The sequence below is a fragment of the Quercus robur genome, chromosome 2 (genome assembly GCF_932294415.1).
Source record: "Quercus robur chromosome 2, dhQueRobu3.1, whole genome shotgun sequence".
Taxonomy (NCBI): Eukaryota; Viridiplantae; Streptophyta; class Magnoliopsida; order Fagales; family Fagaceae; genus Quercus; species Quercus robur.
The window spans coordinates 26,096,847-26,114,971 of NC_065535.1; the positions used below are offsets into that span (position 1 = coordinate 26,096,847).

Below are 18,125 nucleotides of genomic sequence, written 5' to 3' on the forward strand. Positions count from 1 at the left end.
TCCTGGAAAATCAAACCTACACGTGGGCGTTGGATAAAGGATACAGGTTAGTATAAAAGGAAAAGTAAGCAATCCGGGGAAAGGGGTTGGGAGAAATGGCCAAAAACTAGAGCCTCCCAGCCCGCCTCTAGGAGAAAGACTCTTAGGGCGAACACGATTTACTTATGTATTAACACTGCGAAAACTCCACCGTCTTGTGACCAAGGCCTAGCCTTTCAAACCCACGCTCTATAAATGATATTGTTTGGGCCTTTTCACGTGCGAACCCAATACCATTTTTGGGTTGTTACAAATCGTATCCTTACAAGATTGTTTATATTTTTTTAGTGCTTTATATTATACCTTTGCTTAGTATATTTAATTTCAAACAAGCAATTTTTATTAAACTAAATTAGGATTTTGGTTAAGATTTGATTATTTTTTCTACATTCATTCAAGTCCCTGTGGGTTTGACCTCATTCTTGTCAAACTATACTTCGGTACGGTTCGTATACTTGTGAGTACTTTAAAATTTCACAATAATAACCAATGTAATCAATAGTATAATTGTTCGGTTAACAACAATCGAATTAAACAATAAATAAATAAATAACATATGCAATCAATATAGTACGTATATATATATTATCATATCAAAAATAATTATATAATTTTTTTTGGTTAAATTAGTCAAAATAATTATGTATTTGTAAATTTACTAATATAATTGTTATCTTTTGTAGTATAAGAGCATTACATAAATGATTTTTAAAAAATAGCCACTGAGTTCGTGTGTGCTGCGTACAATAAGGCTTAATGACTTAAGGCTAATTTATTTTTCCCAACTTATTTATGTACAAGTTTTAAATTCTCATGTTTTCTTAGGGTTTTTTTTTTTTTTTTTTTGTTGAGAAAATCATGTTTTCTTTAGTTAATTTATATAAATGTGTCTCACTTTTAAAATCAAAATCATGGTTGCCAAAACAAATTACCCAAATGGATACTAAGAATAATTAAAGGGAAAATAGGAGAATGACATACTCACAACATGTTAGGAAATACAATTTAACGGACGAGCAAAATTATTATGTTATTTGTGAGTTTGAATGACAATTGTGAGTAAGTGAGTTAATTCACATAGGTCAAGAAATTAAATAAGGGATGCTCATACTATACAAACAAATAATTGGTATTGTATACAAGATTTATTCATAATGCTTTTAACAATTAACAAGATTTTTTTTCTTCTCCCAAAAAAAATAAAACAATATAATTTTTTTTATATAAAATTTAAAAAATAAAACAATATAATTTTTTTTTATATAAAATTTATAGTCTTATTGTTAATATCACTTGGAATATTGGAGAAAACCTAAAGATTAATAAGTAATATGCAGAGAAAGGAAAAAAGTAATGCGCTGAAGGAGAAAAATTTGGTGGTTTAATTTTGTGCACAACGTCACCAACCAACCACGAGCTGAATCCAAGACTGTGATTATTATCTGTATGCTATATACTAGAGATGCCGAATGGGCCTAATATTTGTATGTATCGTAGCGTTGCGGATTGGGGTTTGGCCTACACCGACACGACTGAGACCGAGAGAGGATTGCGGATTGGGGGCTTGGCCTACATTGATGTGACTGACGCAAACATTAGTATGATGGTTTCTAATATGGAGTTTTCTAGGTTGAGACTTCACAGATAAGGGTTTATACAAACAAATAATTGATATTGTATGCAAGATTTATTCATAACGTATTTTGTGTTTTTGAATCCTCTATGATATAAAACAAATACACAAAAAAAAAAACAAATACACAACCATTGCTTTGGTTAGTTATAATTATAATAAAAGTATTAGCATTATATGTTTGAGTATTGCTGCTTTTTTATCTTACATTTTCATAGTTGATTTGTGAAAACGATTTGCTACCAGCACCGTGCGTAGTTCCTTACTCGGTCCAATTTCACAGTATTTTTTGTTCACTCATTGTGTAGAAACCATATAATTACAAAAGATTTGTTCTTTTATCTTAAAATTCTGTGTCTCAAAATATGGGATCATATCCTTCCACTTCTCCATTGTTTTGGTTAAGTTGAAACTACGGAGTATGATAGAATACATGTTGTGAATTTGTTAAAATGAGGGGAATGAAAAATGGAAAGTTCATGCTATTGAATGTTAGGGTAAAGAGTAAAGACATGCGGAAAAGGACAACAACAAAAAGGTGAGAACACTAATTTCACTGGTAATTGGTTGGAGAGAGGATAACACTCATTTCACAAAAAGGCCTTCATCCTTATCATCTCTACCGTAAAATTCTTAATAATTTGAGGAATATATATATATATATATATATATTTTGGATGGTGATTCACAACAAGTAGTTTCCGTCAAGAATGGTCATTCAAGACAGTCTTTAGAGAGGAGAAAGGAGAAATGTGCACCACAAACATAAAATATGGATGTCTAAGCATGTCACCAGTCATCTAAAGAGATTCTGGTCGTTCACACCATAACGAAGGTATGGATGACCAATAAACACTTTAATTAAAATTCTAAAAATTTTCTACTAATTATAAATAGTTAGACTATGATCTCTCATCTCAGAACGTTGGGTGAATCTTCGGAAATTCACTCCACGCTCCCCACTAAGTCCACATATCTCTCATGATATTAGCAGCACCTAACAAGTAAACCTATTTCAAACTCTCTATAAAAGGGACCCAATCTTACCAGCCCAAGGTACATTTTACTATTCATCTATTCACTAAACTTGAGTTCTAGAGAGAAAATTGACTTAACTGTTGGAGGGTCCTTGGCTGGTTTACTTCCTGATCACTTTTGATAATCTCTTTCTTTCTTTTCTGATCATCAAACTACCGTTGAAACTCGAAACATTCGTCGTACTGATTTCACACATCATATATATATATATATATATATATATATAATTGTTCCTTGTTTACAACACTAACAAATTCTAGTTAGTCAAAAAAAAGTAATAAATATAGTATGTTACACGTACGTTTTTTTTTAAAAATTATATTCTTTGTACCAAAGAAAAATACACAAAACTATATTAAGAATTTTTTTTAACATATAAAACACATATTAAACATTTTTCTTATTATACGTGTACGAAAATATTTCAATTTTTCTTCTATACTTTTATCCATAGTATACTTATTTATTTTAATACGGTGAGTCATTACGTATGTAATAACTTTTTTTTTTTCTTTTCTGGATAGGCTATGTAATACTATTTACAATTCAACTATTCTATAAGTAATGATATAAATTAATTTTCTTCTCTGATTTAAATGAAATTTGAAAATTATCTATTGTTAAATTTTATAATTCTTTTTGAGCGGTTTAAACCCATACATTATTATGATTTTTATATATAAAAAAATGATTTAACCCAATCAAATTTGATAGGTGTTGCCCCATCAGTTTTATTTTTTCGTATGTATGCTTTGCATGAGAGAGAGATTGATATCACAACCATCCTCCTTTAGTAAGTAAAAAGAATCAGGCAGTACATTTCAGCGGCAATCTACAAGCAGCTTGGTTATATGACCGATTGTCTGTGTTTGCCTAAAGGCAAAGATGGTGTAATTCGGCCTGCGTCGTTGGCAATTTGGAAGATGACTAGAATGCAACAGTCGCATATAATTAAACACAATGCCATTGCCAATCAAAATAAGCAAAAGATGCTGCCTGAATATTGATTCACCATACAACACACCAGGAAAAAAAAAAAAAAATCCTGATCAAAATATATGTAATAACCAGCACAGCAAAAGTTTCAATACCTGTTATATACACAGAAATATTCAAAAACTTCCCATGTCACCAGATCATTGATTTGCTAAAGTATAAACAAAACCCGTGGCCCTGGCTCAACTATAATATAGCTCAGCTGTAACTTTTCATAATATTTGTCCAATTACACAACTACCCAGGATACATCAAACATGTATACAACCAAAAATAGAAAAAGAAAAAAATATGTATGTGATTTTACATCTTTAACAATGCAAGGTGGTGTTGTTAAACAAGTGATATGGCTATCTGCAAATTATTTCTCGTAAATCAGTAATATCTCATATTACGTAATGGATTTAGCCTCTCAAAACCTATTTACCTTTTATTCCTTTGAAAATTGGTGAATATTGGATGTCTAATGCAGTAAAGGTGGGTTGATTCTGATGACCCCTCATCAAGTTCCTCCTCCCAATATTCATTAACAATCTCACCACTGCAAGTCACCGGTCAAAAAGCTCCATGTAAAGCCACAAAAAATTATCTAAATGACTCTGAAGACACATATGATGGGCTTCAAACCACTACTGTGCTAGAACGAGCCATCCTTTGAGCTTCTTCCAAGTCCTTCAGAAACCTGCTTTTTTTGGCCAGAATGAATATTGGATCAGAGGAACATCATGTAAAGAAAGGATGGTTTCCACTTAACTACGTTCCATCGATTGACTAAACTAGCCTAAAATTATCACTAAACATATCCTATACATATGACAAAAGTCTAAAATAAATACAATTTATGGCGATTTGTATTAGTTGAGATTTAAGTTCAGTAAAGTGTGACTGAAGTTATATGCTAGACGTCTGCTTAACAACCTTCCAATCTCTAGGCTTGGGTCAAAAAAAAGAAAATTGACTTCTAAATTTTAAGAAGCTTCATATCATTGCATGCTAGCAACCTACATGGGATGAATAATGCCAAACCCAAATCCACAAGCACAACAAAGTTTCACCAAGTGTCAAATTAACCTGAAGCAATCCAACCCACAACTACATTCTCAAATTTGCAGCTGATGCAAGAAAGATGAAGGCCATAGAAGTTTGCATTTAAAGCTAGTGTGTGCCAAGCATGAACCACAGATAGCATCTTCTAAAATCACAATGATGATTCCAAAGCATACATACCTCTTAGAATTCAGAACCACAGAACCACCAAGTATAAAACGAATTCCAGAATTGCTGGCATTTTGTAGAGCAACAGAACGTGACTCTTCATATGTCGTCCCTCCAACAATGAATATGACTACTTCCTGTGGCCTGCTCAAAGATGAAGTGTTTATCATTCAAGCTATATTACCCAAAACCTTTCGAAAATCTTTATTTGAAGGCTATAACTTTCACTTTAAAGGCTATCTCAAATATAAATTAATGCTCAATCCTACAATAGTCTGTCCATGCTTGAAAAGCCTTTACTGTAGGATGTAATAGCAAAATGAAGGGGAAAGATAGGAGACTTGAGTAAAAATGGTAGAGAACCTTTTTTTTTTTTTTAAGGTAAGAAAAAGTGTTATTAAAAAAGGACTAATTTATGCAAAAAACATAAATCAGCCAAAGATTACAAAAACAAAAAGGAAAAACAAAAACTATATACAAGAAAGAAGCGTATCTACAAACATTAGGACAGATTCACTAGATGTGAGTCCCCAAACCCAAGACCAATCAAACAAGGTGCCAACAAAGGAGGCAAGCAGCTGATTGTCTTAAATCTCCACATCCTCGAAAGTACGACTATTAAGCTCCCTCCAAATACACCACATCAAACACAACGGAATCAAATTCCAAATGTTAGACGAGTGTTTCCCAACCAATTCTTCCATCCAAAAAGAAGATCTATCACTAGGGGAAACCCAAGAGATCCCAAAGGATCCAAGGACAAAACACCATAACTAATTCGCCTTCTCACAATGAATCAATGAATGATCCACAGTCTCTCCACTATACCTCCTCAAATTATCACTAGTAAATATCTTCTCCCAAGCCACAGTCCAAACAAAGAATGAAACCCATCTAGGTACCTTGACCCCCCAGCTACCTTTCCAAGGAATATATGATCAAAGAGGAACCTCTTAGTGTATTATAATACGAGAAAATATCAAATTCCCCTTTCTTCTTTGGCACCCACCACATTTGATCCCCACCCTCCCTAGCAGGAGTATTATACTCCAAAATACAAAGAAAGTCCACTACTATCTCCAATTCCCAATCGTTAAAGGCATGATCAAGGGCATATATATCTGATTTTCACGTTGACATCTACTTCTAGCTTACTATTACTTTTGTTTCTGGAATTTATAAACATTTGCAATTTCATATCTTAGTCCTTTTTTCCCCTCTTTTTAGCATTTATTGGTAACTGCACAAGCTCACCCTCCACCTAGCTCCTACAAGGGGAGGAGATTCTCTTTAAGCTAGACCTCATTGGTTTTAGTGTTTCTTTTGTACATGTTAATTTTATTTCTTTTGGGTCTTCTTTTTGTAAAGATCCCATGTACTAGGATTGTGCCCCTTTTTGCACTTTCTTAATGAAAACTATTACTTACATAATTTTTTTAAGTGTTTTCCTTGCAGACCTCCCATGCACTAGGATTGCTCTTTTTTTTTCTTCTAAATAAAATTTATCACTTATCAAAATAATATATCTGATTTGGATGTGTGGTAGTATGGGAATCAAGATGCTACGTAGAAACAGTAATAGTTGCCATTAAATGAACTATAATCTAAGTTCTGGGGGTAGGCTAGATGGCTTAAGAACTGTCTGTCTTCAACAAATTGAGGGGACACAGCCACCTCAGTTAACTCTTATCAATCCCTGTGACTATATTAGGGTGAAACATCAATGCCCAAAATATGCATAAGGCCAAACTCCCAAAGATAAAAAATGCCTAATTAATAAATCATCCACCCTTGGTGTGTGACTTGCCATAAAATATGTCGATATAATGTGGTTTGCTTCAAATGAGCCATTAATGGACCAGCATACCTTATTTCTTTGTATTTTTTTGGGGGGAGGGGAAAAAGGGGGGGGGGGGGGGGTGAGAAGTTACAGACCAGCATAACTTCTTCCAACAAGTGCTGAAAGTTAAGACATTTGCATCATATATCTGATGAGAGATAATATGTTATTTAAGACTGAGAAATTTGTATGAAGTGGGTTTTTCCTTGTAAACTCTTCTCATTATTAAAGAGTAAAATTAGTTACATAACTAGTGTTATCTTGGCAATAGATAATATGCAAACATACATGTACATACATACAAACACACATACATGAACATGTACATGCAGATGCATAACAAATTCCGGTTACCAGTTTTTGCAGTCTGACCACAGGATATTCAGTTAAGCCCAGTTTTTCAGAAAATCTGGTTTTAGGCCATATTTGGATTGGTATAGAGTTCCTGATTGAATTGGTTGAATCAGCTCGTCTGGTCCAGTTTTTAACAGTGGAAAGAAACCACACTACCTTCCAAAATTTGCAAGAGATAAACTGCAACCCTTCTGGGAAGAAACAGTTATTTTAGAAAACAAACCTGCCCTGCTGAAAGTGATTGCCAATATATGGGTAGTCCACATCTCTCAACCGTCCCTTGGAAATGCTTTCCATGGTTTGGAACAAAAGTGGTTGGTGCTGGGTGTAAACATTCTCAACCCCCTACAGCAGGTGGGAAAATGATGTATAAGCATCTAACCACATCCGCAAGCTGAAAGTACAGTGTTTCTAACCAACCTTCAGTCCACGAGCCATATTACGAGCAATATTCAAAAGATCTCGATTTCCAAAAAGATCCCCAGTTCGCTTATCAACACCTGCTTGCTTCAAGACGAACTGGACAAGCTGTCATACCATGATGGCCAATTTTTCAAAACCAGTGAATCAAAGCAAGGACCACAACAATTTCAACAAATTTGCAACTCTACTAAAGCATCAAAGCATGCAAAACAGAAATGCTGGTTTGCTTATTTTACCCCTGGTTTGTACTTGGCAGATCGAGAAGCCAGTTTGTTGAAAAGCTGCATCAATTGAACAGGGCTTTCCTTCTCGTAGCGCAAAGCATAAAGCATCACTAAGCGTAAACGGTCAATATCAGATACACTTTCATTGTTTAAAAGATTTGTCACTGCCTGCATTGAAGTTTGGCAAGGGAAGGTCATTGCTCAACATTCAAACCTTATACTATATATTTCCGGCTCTAATTTCAAGCTGTCAAATTCAGGTATTATCTCAAATCATATATCAGTTGGTAAGTCTATTGACACCACTGACCTTTTCACTCCCCCTCCCCAGTGTTTTGTGGTGTGCCCATGTAAGTGTACATGTGTCAGAGAGAGAGAGAGAGAGGGAGGGGGGGGGGGGGGGGGGGGGGTGAAAAAGTCTCCAAATATCGGTGCATGTAGCAACACTCAATATCAGTAGATGGACACTTTAAGGGCACAAACATGATATGCTAATATAAACCATAATTCAGAAGACCAAATAGCATTATAATCTTTTAACACAGAAAGGAAAATTAGGTAATCAAACAAGCAGTATTTATGTATTTATTGCACAGGCCTTTCATTTTTAAGAGAAGACATAGATTTTGTGTTAATCCTATTGAATGATGTCATTAACTTCTAATCGCCTATGAAACTTCAAAATAACTTACACAAAACCTCTAGAGAACCTATTTATCGCCACACAAAAAAAAAGAAACTGTAAGGACTGCCGCCCACCCCACCAAATAAAATATCTTTTTCTTTCTTTCTTTTAAATTCCATATTGACTTGTCTGGCTTTTAAATCTCTCCAATATGTGTTTGCTTATGGTTTTATCATATTCTTTGAAATATATTTTGAATCATTATTGTTTCTCCAACCATAAGATACTTGTATAATGCATATTCCATGCTCTTTAATCTCTCTCTCCCATGTAACATTTTTTTGGCCTCTCTCGGTGTTCCTGCATGTTTGATGTGGTTAGTGTCGAAGTAATGGAATAACCATATGTTTGAAGATGCTGATAGATCCCTTGAGCAATTGCAATCTCTGCTGATCCATAACTTGTTTGATTGGGCTAGGACATGGGGCTTTACAGTTTGTAATTCCATTATTGACTTCAAAAACCCTTTGGTACCTTCTATATAATTGTTTGTAATTTTAAATACTTTGAATTCATCATAGTGAACACAGTATTTCTCATTTTCAATTAAACTAATATTAAAAAAAAAAAAAAAAAAAGAGATGTTAAAAAGAAAAGAAAGAGGGAATTGAAAGTGAGAATAGAACGTTAAGACCAAAGTGCCCTCAATACTCAAAACACTCAATTTTCTATTAATCAACTCCATCTTTCTTTGAGTGCAATGACACTTGTATAGACTCTAGATCTTAACTTTTCCCAATAGAACTAGAACTCTTCCTTTGACTAATAAACAAACTCCTAAATGAATTGGACCAAAGACCACACATAAAAGCCCATAACTAAGTAAGACTTACCCATTAGTAAATTTAAACCCAAGGCCAACAACTCTGACTGACAACTAACAATTATGTAATATTTTTTATTTATTTTTTTTACATACTTAGAAAGATACACCTAACTCTAGAAAAAACCAAATACCAGACCACCTTCCTACCTTCCCTGTCCAACTTCTCCTCACTATGCCGCCACCAACACCCACCCCCCCCCCCCCCAAAAAAAAAAAAATCCCAGAAGCTCCTCCCACCACTGCCTACTAACTTTTTGTAGGTTTTAACATAAATTTTGTGCAACCTTAGTCCCAAAATTTTGGGGTTGGCTATGGATCCTCAATAGATTAGTTAGGGTTGACCAAATGTACTGTTTTCCTCCATTCTAGTCTATTATTTTCCTCAACAGATTAGATTTTGTGCAACCAAATAGTAGAAAATTATTTTTCAGGGTCTCAATAAAAAAATTTATTTTCCTTGAAAATATTGTGTAAAAAAAAAAAATTTCACAAGGAAAATGCTTTACAAATAGTAACACACGGAGCTAGTAATGCAGTTGCTGTTGGTGTAGCCTCTCAAGTTTATTATTAGTTCCAATGTGTAAAACTAAAAACTTCTTTCACCAGGTCATCATTTTTTTAAAATATATTTTAACATGTTACAATTTGTAAATTCATTTCCCCACCATATTTGAACATTGGGTAAATAACATAACCCATCTTAATGTCTGATTAGTTTATGTGCATACAACAAATTCATCCAAGATAGCATCCTTTTCTTCAACCTTCTTTACAAGGATAATCTACTCATTGTGCTTGATTCATGATCATATAGCTGTCCAGAAAATTATATCATATCCTCAATTTATAAAAACTGATTGTCGTGGGACTACAAATGTGAAATCCATACTTATGCATCTTATAATAATTTCTATTATAAATTATCTAGAAAAACATATATCTAAGTAGGCTCATGGATAGATATGAACTAACATAAACAATATTTAGAGAAAAACGAGACACTATACAATTGATTACACTACCTCAAATGCTGCCACTTGACCACCATTACAAGCCAACTCCTGCTCTGTTTGTGAAACTAACATGAGTTTTCTCTCTTCAACTATCTTGCTCATTTCTGTGACCAATGTCACATGCTTTGAAACATTTCCATGCATTTTTCTGTACTCAGGGTAATTGTCAACAAATTTGGCCATGTCTTCTGCAGAAATTCAAAATGTCAGAATGATGGAATGTTATACCTCAAGCAACCGTGCTAATTTAGTAACAAAATATCTCGTAAATCTGAATTTATCAAGCCTCATACAAACCTATTGTCTGAATACTCTGGTTACTCTTTGAAATGTGCTGAAATTCATCTACCAATCGCTTGATATTCATCCCAATATCTCCAAAATTCTCATACATGTTAGCTTTGAAAAAGGCATCTTGCTCTGATGACAACACAATCTCCTGTGAGTGAGAATTGAACAAAGATCATTTTCTTAGCAATGTAAACCATAAAAATAAATATGTGCACTATACAAGGAAATGCAATGCAACCTGTTGATCCTTTGGAAGTTTGCCAATGTTTCTCAAATCGACCTTGTTGTCTTGAATACCTATCAATTCATGAACCATTGCCTATGGAACATGATATAATAAATGAGTTCAATAAATAATAAAACCATCCATGTTACATCAAAACAAAGAGGCGTTTCTCATACAAATGGTAAACCTGTACTGACAACCCCAAATACCTGATAGGTCCACTGGTTTAGCAATGGGGCCACAGGATCATCCCTCCTATCAATTACCAGCAACAATGGGGAAACTTCCATTCGTCTGAAATCAAAAAGCCCACTCTCCTGTTGGTACATCAGCCTCTGATACATCCCAAAAAAGAATAAAAGTCAGGTTTCTATGTACCTAAAATTAGAAGAAGAAACTGCATCCAATAAAATAAACAATGATACGAAATATCATGAATACACATATCATCACTCAGTTTCTTTGAAAAAAAAAACGACACATGCGTGCATGAAATCCTGAAAACAGATATCTTGGTGTGTCTATGACATCTAGGTTTCAAATCTCCCCTCCTCTGTTGTAATTATTGAATTTTCAATTTAAAAAAAAAATTAAACAAAAAAATGAAATTCTGAAAAAGAATGTGCAAAACTAATATGGAACTCAGTGATACATATATCATGAACAAGTAATATCTACATGTGTGTATATTAAATTCTGAAATCAGATAGCGCAAAATTCATATGAAACTCAGTAATACATATCATGAACAAGTAATATCTACACTATAGCTCCCAGTGCTTCACTTACAGCCGTTTCCTGTGCTATCCTCTTAGCAATATCTGAAGTCCTTTGATATCTAATAATAGGTCTTCTTTTTAAGGACAAAAAAATGGATGCAATACCATCAACAACTCGGTCACAGAAGTGCGGCAAATTTGAAGTATCTACAACTGCCGGGAGCATATAAATGTGATTTGACGGCATATTCAAAGTGAAATGGTATGGATCAATTGCTACAAAGTCTGCATAAAATTCCTGCAAGATTGAGATAATAATTATATCTAACTTTGAAGTTTAATATGAGGTGGCAAAACAACAAGGTCAAATAAGATAACATCTACTCATGCATCAGAACAAGAATTAGGACCATGCTTAACCAACCCCATAAATGCTAGCCTGTGACAATGACGTGCTAATGATACTTTAAGCTTACCCATTTTTTCCCAAGTTTTCAATTATGATATATTTCCAAATTTGAGCTGAATATGAATTTTCAGAATGGCTAAAATGAAAAACAGTAAAGTAAAATATCAACCATAAATTTTTTTTAGTAAATGCAAAACAGTGTTTAGTCAGTGAGAGTTACCTGAATCTGCCGGACAACTTCCTGTTCATCTGAATCAGCTAAATTATGAATCTGAGTATCCTTCAATATATTTGAGAAAACTGTACGAAATTCAGTATTCACACAAAGAAGCTTCAAATCAACAGCTAAAAATCACTAACATAAATTTTTTTGAAACTTTTAAGTACAATTTCAGTGGCAAGATGTCATTGTTGCTCCTCTCAAATTATAAGGTAATTTAACAAAACTTACATAGGTGGTACTCTCCAAATCTAGGACTAGCTAGCTGTCGCCGCAAATGCTGGATATTCTCTGACGTGGGCCGAAGGAAGTAAACTGCCTTAAGATGTGACATAGATTCTTTTGACTTGGATATGGAATCTACCAATTCTACCAAGAATACTTCTTTCTGAAGAAGTTCCGACTGTGAATACCCGACACTAACTACACTAACCTGCAAATCATTAACCGAATTGATTAGTATCTCTCTTTTCCTGCTTTTAACCCACTAGACCCAATTCGTATGTAACAAAAACAATGCGGCATTGTCAGATTAGCTTAGCTAATCCTCGCGAAAAAATCAAATAGCCACATTAGCAATTCAAGCTAACAATCTCTCATATAATAAGGGTTTCATAAAAATAAATTTTTTTTTAAAAAAATCACCAGAATTCGTAAAGTTTCAACAACATTCATAATGCTCGGTGCCATAGCCCTTCACGATAATAAATTTGTACACGTGACAGCACGCACGCACACAATACAATGTAGTATTGTCAGATACTCGAAGAGGTCTGGACACACTCGTTTAGAATTGAAGCATTTAATAGTTATACATAAAAGATGGAAATTTCAATTGCTCCTAGAAATTTATAAATCATTACCGTCAACTTTCTAGGAATCCAAAATCCAAATAGAGAGTGGATATAAAATAAAAAAAGAGAAATGAAAAGAGGAGTGTTTGGGAATGAGGATACCGTGTGAGAATCGAGGATGAGAACCTTCATGCCCGAGATGTCCTGCAACATCCGGTTGATGTAATCGCGTACGGCCGATACTAGAACCATGTTTGGGCTCCACTCCGATCTACGGCTGTGATCTAACGATGATGATGATGGAGTTGAATAGCAGATTTGTGATGGATTTTCGGATTCGAAGCGAGAGGAATTGAGAGTCGGGTAGTTAGATCTGCGACGAGAGAATGCATGAGAGAAATCCGATTTTGAAAGGCACCGTTTCAGTTAGAAGCCATCAACCGCGCCCCAATCAAACAAACTGGACGGTGTTTTGGAATTTTTTTTTAAAATAACAATAAATATTAAACAATTTAGTTAATTGTCATATTTCAAAACAATTTTGAAAAATAACATCTCGAGTATCTAAAACTCGAGTTCCAGATGGAACTCGAGTTTTTAAGTCTCGATTTGGGGAAAAAAAATTGCGCTGAAAATCGAGTTTTAGAGACTCGATTTCCATAAATTGCAAAAAACGCCGCTATATGGCTTTAAAACGTCACTATAGGTATTAAAAACGCCACTATAGGGCACCATAAACCTGGTACTTACAAATTTTTTTTTGCAGAAAACGCCGCTATAGGGATTTAAAACGTCACTGTAAGGCTTAAAAACGCCACTATAGGTGAAATTTTTTGCATAAAACTCGAGTCTTAAAGACTCGAGATCTATGTGGCATTTTCCCACTCAGAACGCGAGTCTTTGAAGGTCGAGTTTTGTAAGTAGATCTCGATTTTTTGAAACTCGAGATGCTATTTTCCAAAATTGTTTCAAACGTTGTCTAACTTACAAAATAGAAAGGCTGAAGGAGGTTATTTCGCTCAAAACCTCCGGTGTTTTGCCACCAAAAAAGAAAAGGAAAAATGCAAACTGCCCATGTCACTTAAATTTATTTCAATGTTCCTAATTTTACTTTTTTTTCAATCAAGTTTTAAATTTATTTAATTCAAATTTTTTTTTTCCAATTTTCATAAATAATTTTCATTAAAAAAATAATTTTCTCACATAAAAAAATCTATAAAAATTAAAAAGATTTCAATTTTTTTATTAGTTTTTTTTGATAGATTTTATTAGTTAATTTTAGCCAAACTTGAACGTGCAATTTGCATTAAAAAAAAAAAAAAAAAAAAAAAAAAAAAAAAAAAAACCTAAATGCTGCTTTTTTTTTTTAGGTTCGACGATCTTTGCTGACATGATTAATTAGCACATGATTAAAAAATAAATTTACTTTAAGAACAAAATTTAGTTACAAAATTTGTTGTAGTTTTAGATAACAACTTTACTCAATATCTTTTTATTAGGAGTGAATTTTAATAAATTTACCATTGGATTATATCTTCTTCTTATATCCTCTATACTTGCAAAATTTACTCAATATCTTTTTATTAGGAGTGAATTTTAATAAATTCACCATTGGATTATATCTTCTTCTTATATCCTCTATACTTGCAAAATTTATAGAAAATTAAAAATTAATAACGATGTTATCAATAAATTGTTTAAAATGCAAGTTTTTGTTGTTTAAAATAATACATAAAATATAAGCTTATAGATCATATAGTAAATAATATCCGATTAACACAAAATTTGACATGTGTATTAAGAACATAAAGAACATATAATACAATGGTTAGATTTTAAAAATATATAGTAATGTTTATTTTATCGAGTAAAGTTGTAGCCTTAGGCTACAAGGCTATAACCAGTTTTGTAACTATACTTTGTCCTTACTTTAAGTACTATATCTAAATTTTACCCAATTTCAATTATGTGTAAACTATAAAGTATAAACTAAAGAAAAATAATTTATTAAAAGACCAATTTTTTTATGGAAATATTTGGAGAGAAATCCTTCAAATGGGTGGTTACAATGTTATACAAAATATTGTTGGGAATTTTTGTTAATCATCCTTTGTTATTGGTTAGCTCTAGTGCTTCTCAAACTCTTCAGCTTACTTGTCCCCGCATTGTAGCCTAAGGCCCTAAACTAGGCTAAAGATCTTTAGAGATAGGATTAAGACCTAACTCGCCTCTCGAGCTCTTTTTCCTCCTAGATCAAGATTAAGACCCAACTACTTTGAGCTCTTTCTCCTCCAGCTTGGCTCGACTTGCTTGCTACCACCGTTGCTAAAGCTCAACCTGCAAAGTAGTTATAGGTTTTTGTTGGAATTGGAAAGTGTTTTTGTTTATTACGCGAAGAAGATGAAGCCCATCTCATGACAAGGATTATTTAAGCCATTTGGGTAGTAGTAGGTGATTCTAATCAAGCTTTAAAAAAAAAGTACTTGTCGACGAACTTTAAAAAACCAAATTGTCATATTTAATATACTAAGAATCATTTTGAAATATGGTGTAAATGTTAGGAATCAAAATGATAATTAAACAAAAATAAATCATTTAAAAGTATTATTGAAAAGAATGACATGTGGCATCCCAAAGGGCATTCAATCAACATAAAACTTATTATTTTAATCACACAAGTTATCAAGTCAGATTTTTCCATGGTAAGGATAAATAAATAAGTAAATAAACTAAAATGCTTATTAGAACTTTATTTTTAGGCAAAAAAGTCAAATTCATTTTAATTATCTAATATATATATATATATATATATTTTTTTTTTTTTTCAATTGAGTGTTCTAAGTATAGTGGGCCTTTTTTACAATGTTGGGTTGAGCTGCCTCTTGTGGTACTAGGCCCAAGTGTTCTGAATAACGGAGTTGTGACCAGTTCAACTGCAACTTACTTTAGTTCGGCTTGTGCACAAACTATGCCCCTCTTGCTAGACTTTGATCACATACCCATGGCAGGCAGAGTTGTTACAGATAAGTTATGGCAGACAAATATAATAAAGATAGAATAAGGAATACTAGACATAATAAATAAAAGGGAGCGACGAGAAGTACCCCCCGTACACAAAAAAAGTAACAGAAATAAATGGGAAAATAATAATAATGGGCTTCTTGGATCAAGGAAGGGAAAATCAATCTGCCACGCCAAGTAACGCTACAGAGCTGAAACCGGGAAGGGAAACCACTTCCTTGATGTGATTAATCTCCTAAAAAAAAAATTGCTTTAAGGGAATGGGCCTAAATGGTCTATGTTCAATGAGAATCCTTTTTCTTTGATAGAGAGCAGGGCTTTAGAGGGAGAGAGGAGACCAACCTATTGGTGCATGCTTACTATTCTAAATTCTCTGTTTTTCCTTTGTTTTTCCCTCTTCCTTTCTTAGTGCTTTCTCCTATATTATGATTTTCTCCTAGAGATTACTATTACCTTGATTGTGTTGCCCCCTTTGTGCACGGCAAGGGCCTTTTTTATAGTGCCTGCCATGACTGGTTTTTACTATTTTAGCCTTTAACTACCTTTGTCTGGTATGGGTGTCCTTGTCGATCACTACTGGTTCGTCAATCGTTCAACCATTATTACTTGCCTATACTGGTTGTGCCACCTCCCATTACCAAACAAATAAGACTATTTTGTTTGTTTGTCTGCCATAGCTTTTCTACCTGTTACGGTGTGGGTGTTTTCTCTCTTTATCCCTCATGGCATGCACCTAGTGATTCCCACTCATCCTTACTTCTTTTGGGCAATATGTCATTTTAGTAGGACATTTCCCCCAAAAGAGCCTGAGTAGAAACCCCAGAATAGGTTTTCCCCTCTCCCTACCGTCAGACTATGCCCTCTTACCTCTGACCCATGACCTCACCACGTCCTGTATTGGCTAGGTACAGGCTGGTAATGTCTAGGCCTTGTGCGTGCTTTACTTCTATGTATGTTCAAAGCTTGCCTACTACTCATGTGTTTGTCGTGATCTAGAAGCTTGTCTGCTCAATTTGCTGGTCATTTTTGGCTTCTTATGGCATGGGTTGTTTTTTGATCTCTTATTCTCTATGCCTTGCTTCCTTTGGGGGTTGGGCTTTGCAGAATTGTGGGCTTTCCTTCCTTCAGCCTACTTTCTTACTCTTTCCGTAGCCTTGCTATCATTTCCTGCTATACCACTCTATCATTCCTACTGTGATGTTATTTGACCCAATCTTGCTGGGCCTCTTTGGGTTTGCCGTTTATTCTTCTCTCAATAACTCAGTATGGTCATTGGTCCTTTTATTACATTACTTGCGGGCTGCTGTGTCCCATTTGTTTTTTCTTGGGTATCCTTGGCCCATTTGCTTTCATTAGGCTTCTTTGGCCCTTTCCCTGACTCCGCATTCCCATGAGTTTTTACTTAACTTTTATGGGTTTTTCCAGCCTAATTACCTTATCCCTCATCCTTGGGGCTCATGGGCTTGTCATCAACTCCTTACTTTCTTTGTTTGCATTACTTCGGGTTTGCTGTGGTCCATTCTCACTTTTCTATATCACATACTGCCCATGAGTTTGCTACTTTTTTCTCTCCGGGCTCTTTTAGGCCCATTTGCTTTCTCAAGGCCCACTTGTTTATTTCAGGAGCCTGTGATTCATTATTCCTACCACTTGAGTTTAATGGTTTTTCTATCCACTTATTAATTCTTTTCTGCCCATTTTGTTGGGCTTCTTCTTTCTACTGGCCTTCCCAAAATGAGCATCAACACTAAGTTTCTAATTTTTTAATTCAGACATTTCATCCAATTACATTAAAAATAATTCGTTAAATATGCAATTAACTATTAAAAAATATTATCACATAATAAATTTATAAATTTTTTTATTAATTTTATAGATTTTTTTAGGGGAGAATTTTTTTAATGAAATTGAATAAAAAACTTAAATTGAATAAATTTAAAACCTTAAAGAGCCGTTTGATAATACTGTTTTAGTAACGTTATTTGTATTTTTTAAAAATATATATAAATAAAAAAATACATAAAAATACATATAATGTAATTTAAAAACTAAAAAATATTGCTTAAACTATCATTACAAACGGCCTAAAGATTCATGGTGAAATTTGCATTTTACTCTTATTTTTATTACATAAAATCGTTAACACTTTGCAATACACT

General features: G+C 33.8%; 1 protein-coding gene across 2 annotated transcripts; it reads right to left on the bottom strand.

Moving 5' to 3' along the window:
* Positions 1 to 3,741: 3,741 nt before the first annotated feature.
* On the bottom strand, positions 3,742 to 13,414 carry LOC126713068 (vacuolar protein sorting-associated protein 45 homolog). 2 transcript variants are annotated; one of them, XR_007651263.1, is made up of 14 exons: positions 13,108 to 13,414; positions 12,383 to 12,584; positions 12,152 to 12,231; positions 11,593 to 11,820; positions 11,013 to 11,138; positions 10,816 to 10,896; positions 10,584 to 10,725; positions 10,296 to 10,474; positions 7,775 to 7,930; positions 7,536 to 7,643; positions 7,339 to 7,460; positions 7,116 to 7,206; positions 4,934 to 5,065; positions 3,742 to 4,388 (listed from the first exon to the last, which is right to left on the bottom strand). XR_007651263.1 is itself a non-coding variant. In XM_050412715.1 (13 exons), exons 1-13 carry the CDS (start codon positions 13,195 to 13,197, stop codon positions 4,328 to 4,330), a joined length of 1,707 nt encoding a protein of 568 aa, XP_050268672.1. In that variant the 5' UTR covers positions 13,198 to 13,414; the 3' UTR covers positions 3,742 to 4,327. The 2 variants fall into 2 exon arrangements, 1 of the variants encoding a protein (XP_050268672.1); XM_050412715.1 differs by lacking the exon at positions 7,116 to 7,206.
* Positions 13,415 to 18,125: the final 4,711 nt, after the last annotated feature.

Bases quoted from the DNA above. Each gene is read 5' to 3' on its own strand.
- LOC126713068 (XM_050412715.1), bottom strand. From the start codon at position 13,197: ATGGTTCTAGTATCGGCCGTACGCGATTACATCAACCGGATGTTGCAG. The intron at 11,821-12,151 runs GTAACTCTCACT...TCAATCTTGCAG, and splicing joins AAGTTGTCCGGCAGATTCAG to GAATTTTATGCAGACTTTGT. The intron at 7,461-7,535 runs GTTGGTTAGAAA...CACCTGCTGTAG, and splicing joins ATATGGCTCGTGGACTGAAG to GGGGTTGAGAATGTTTACAC.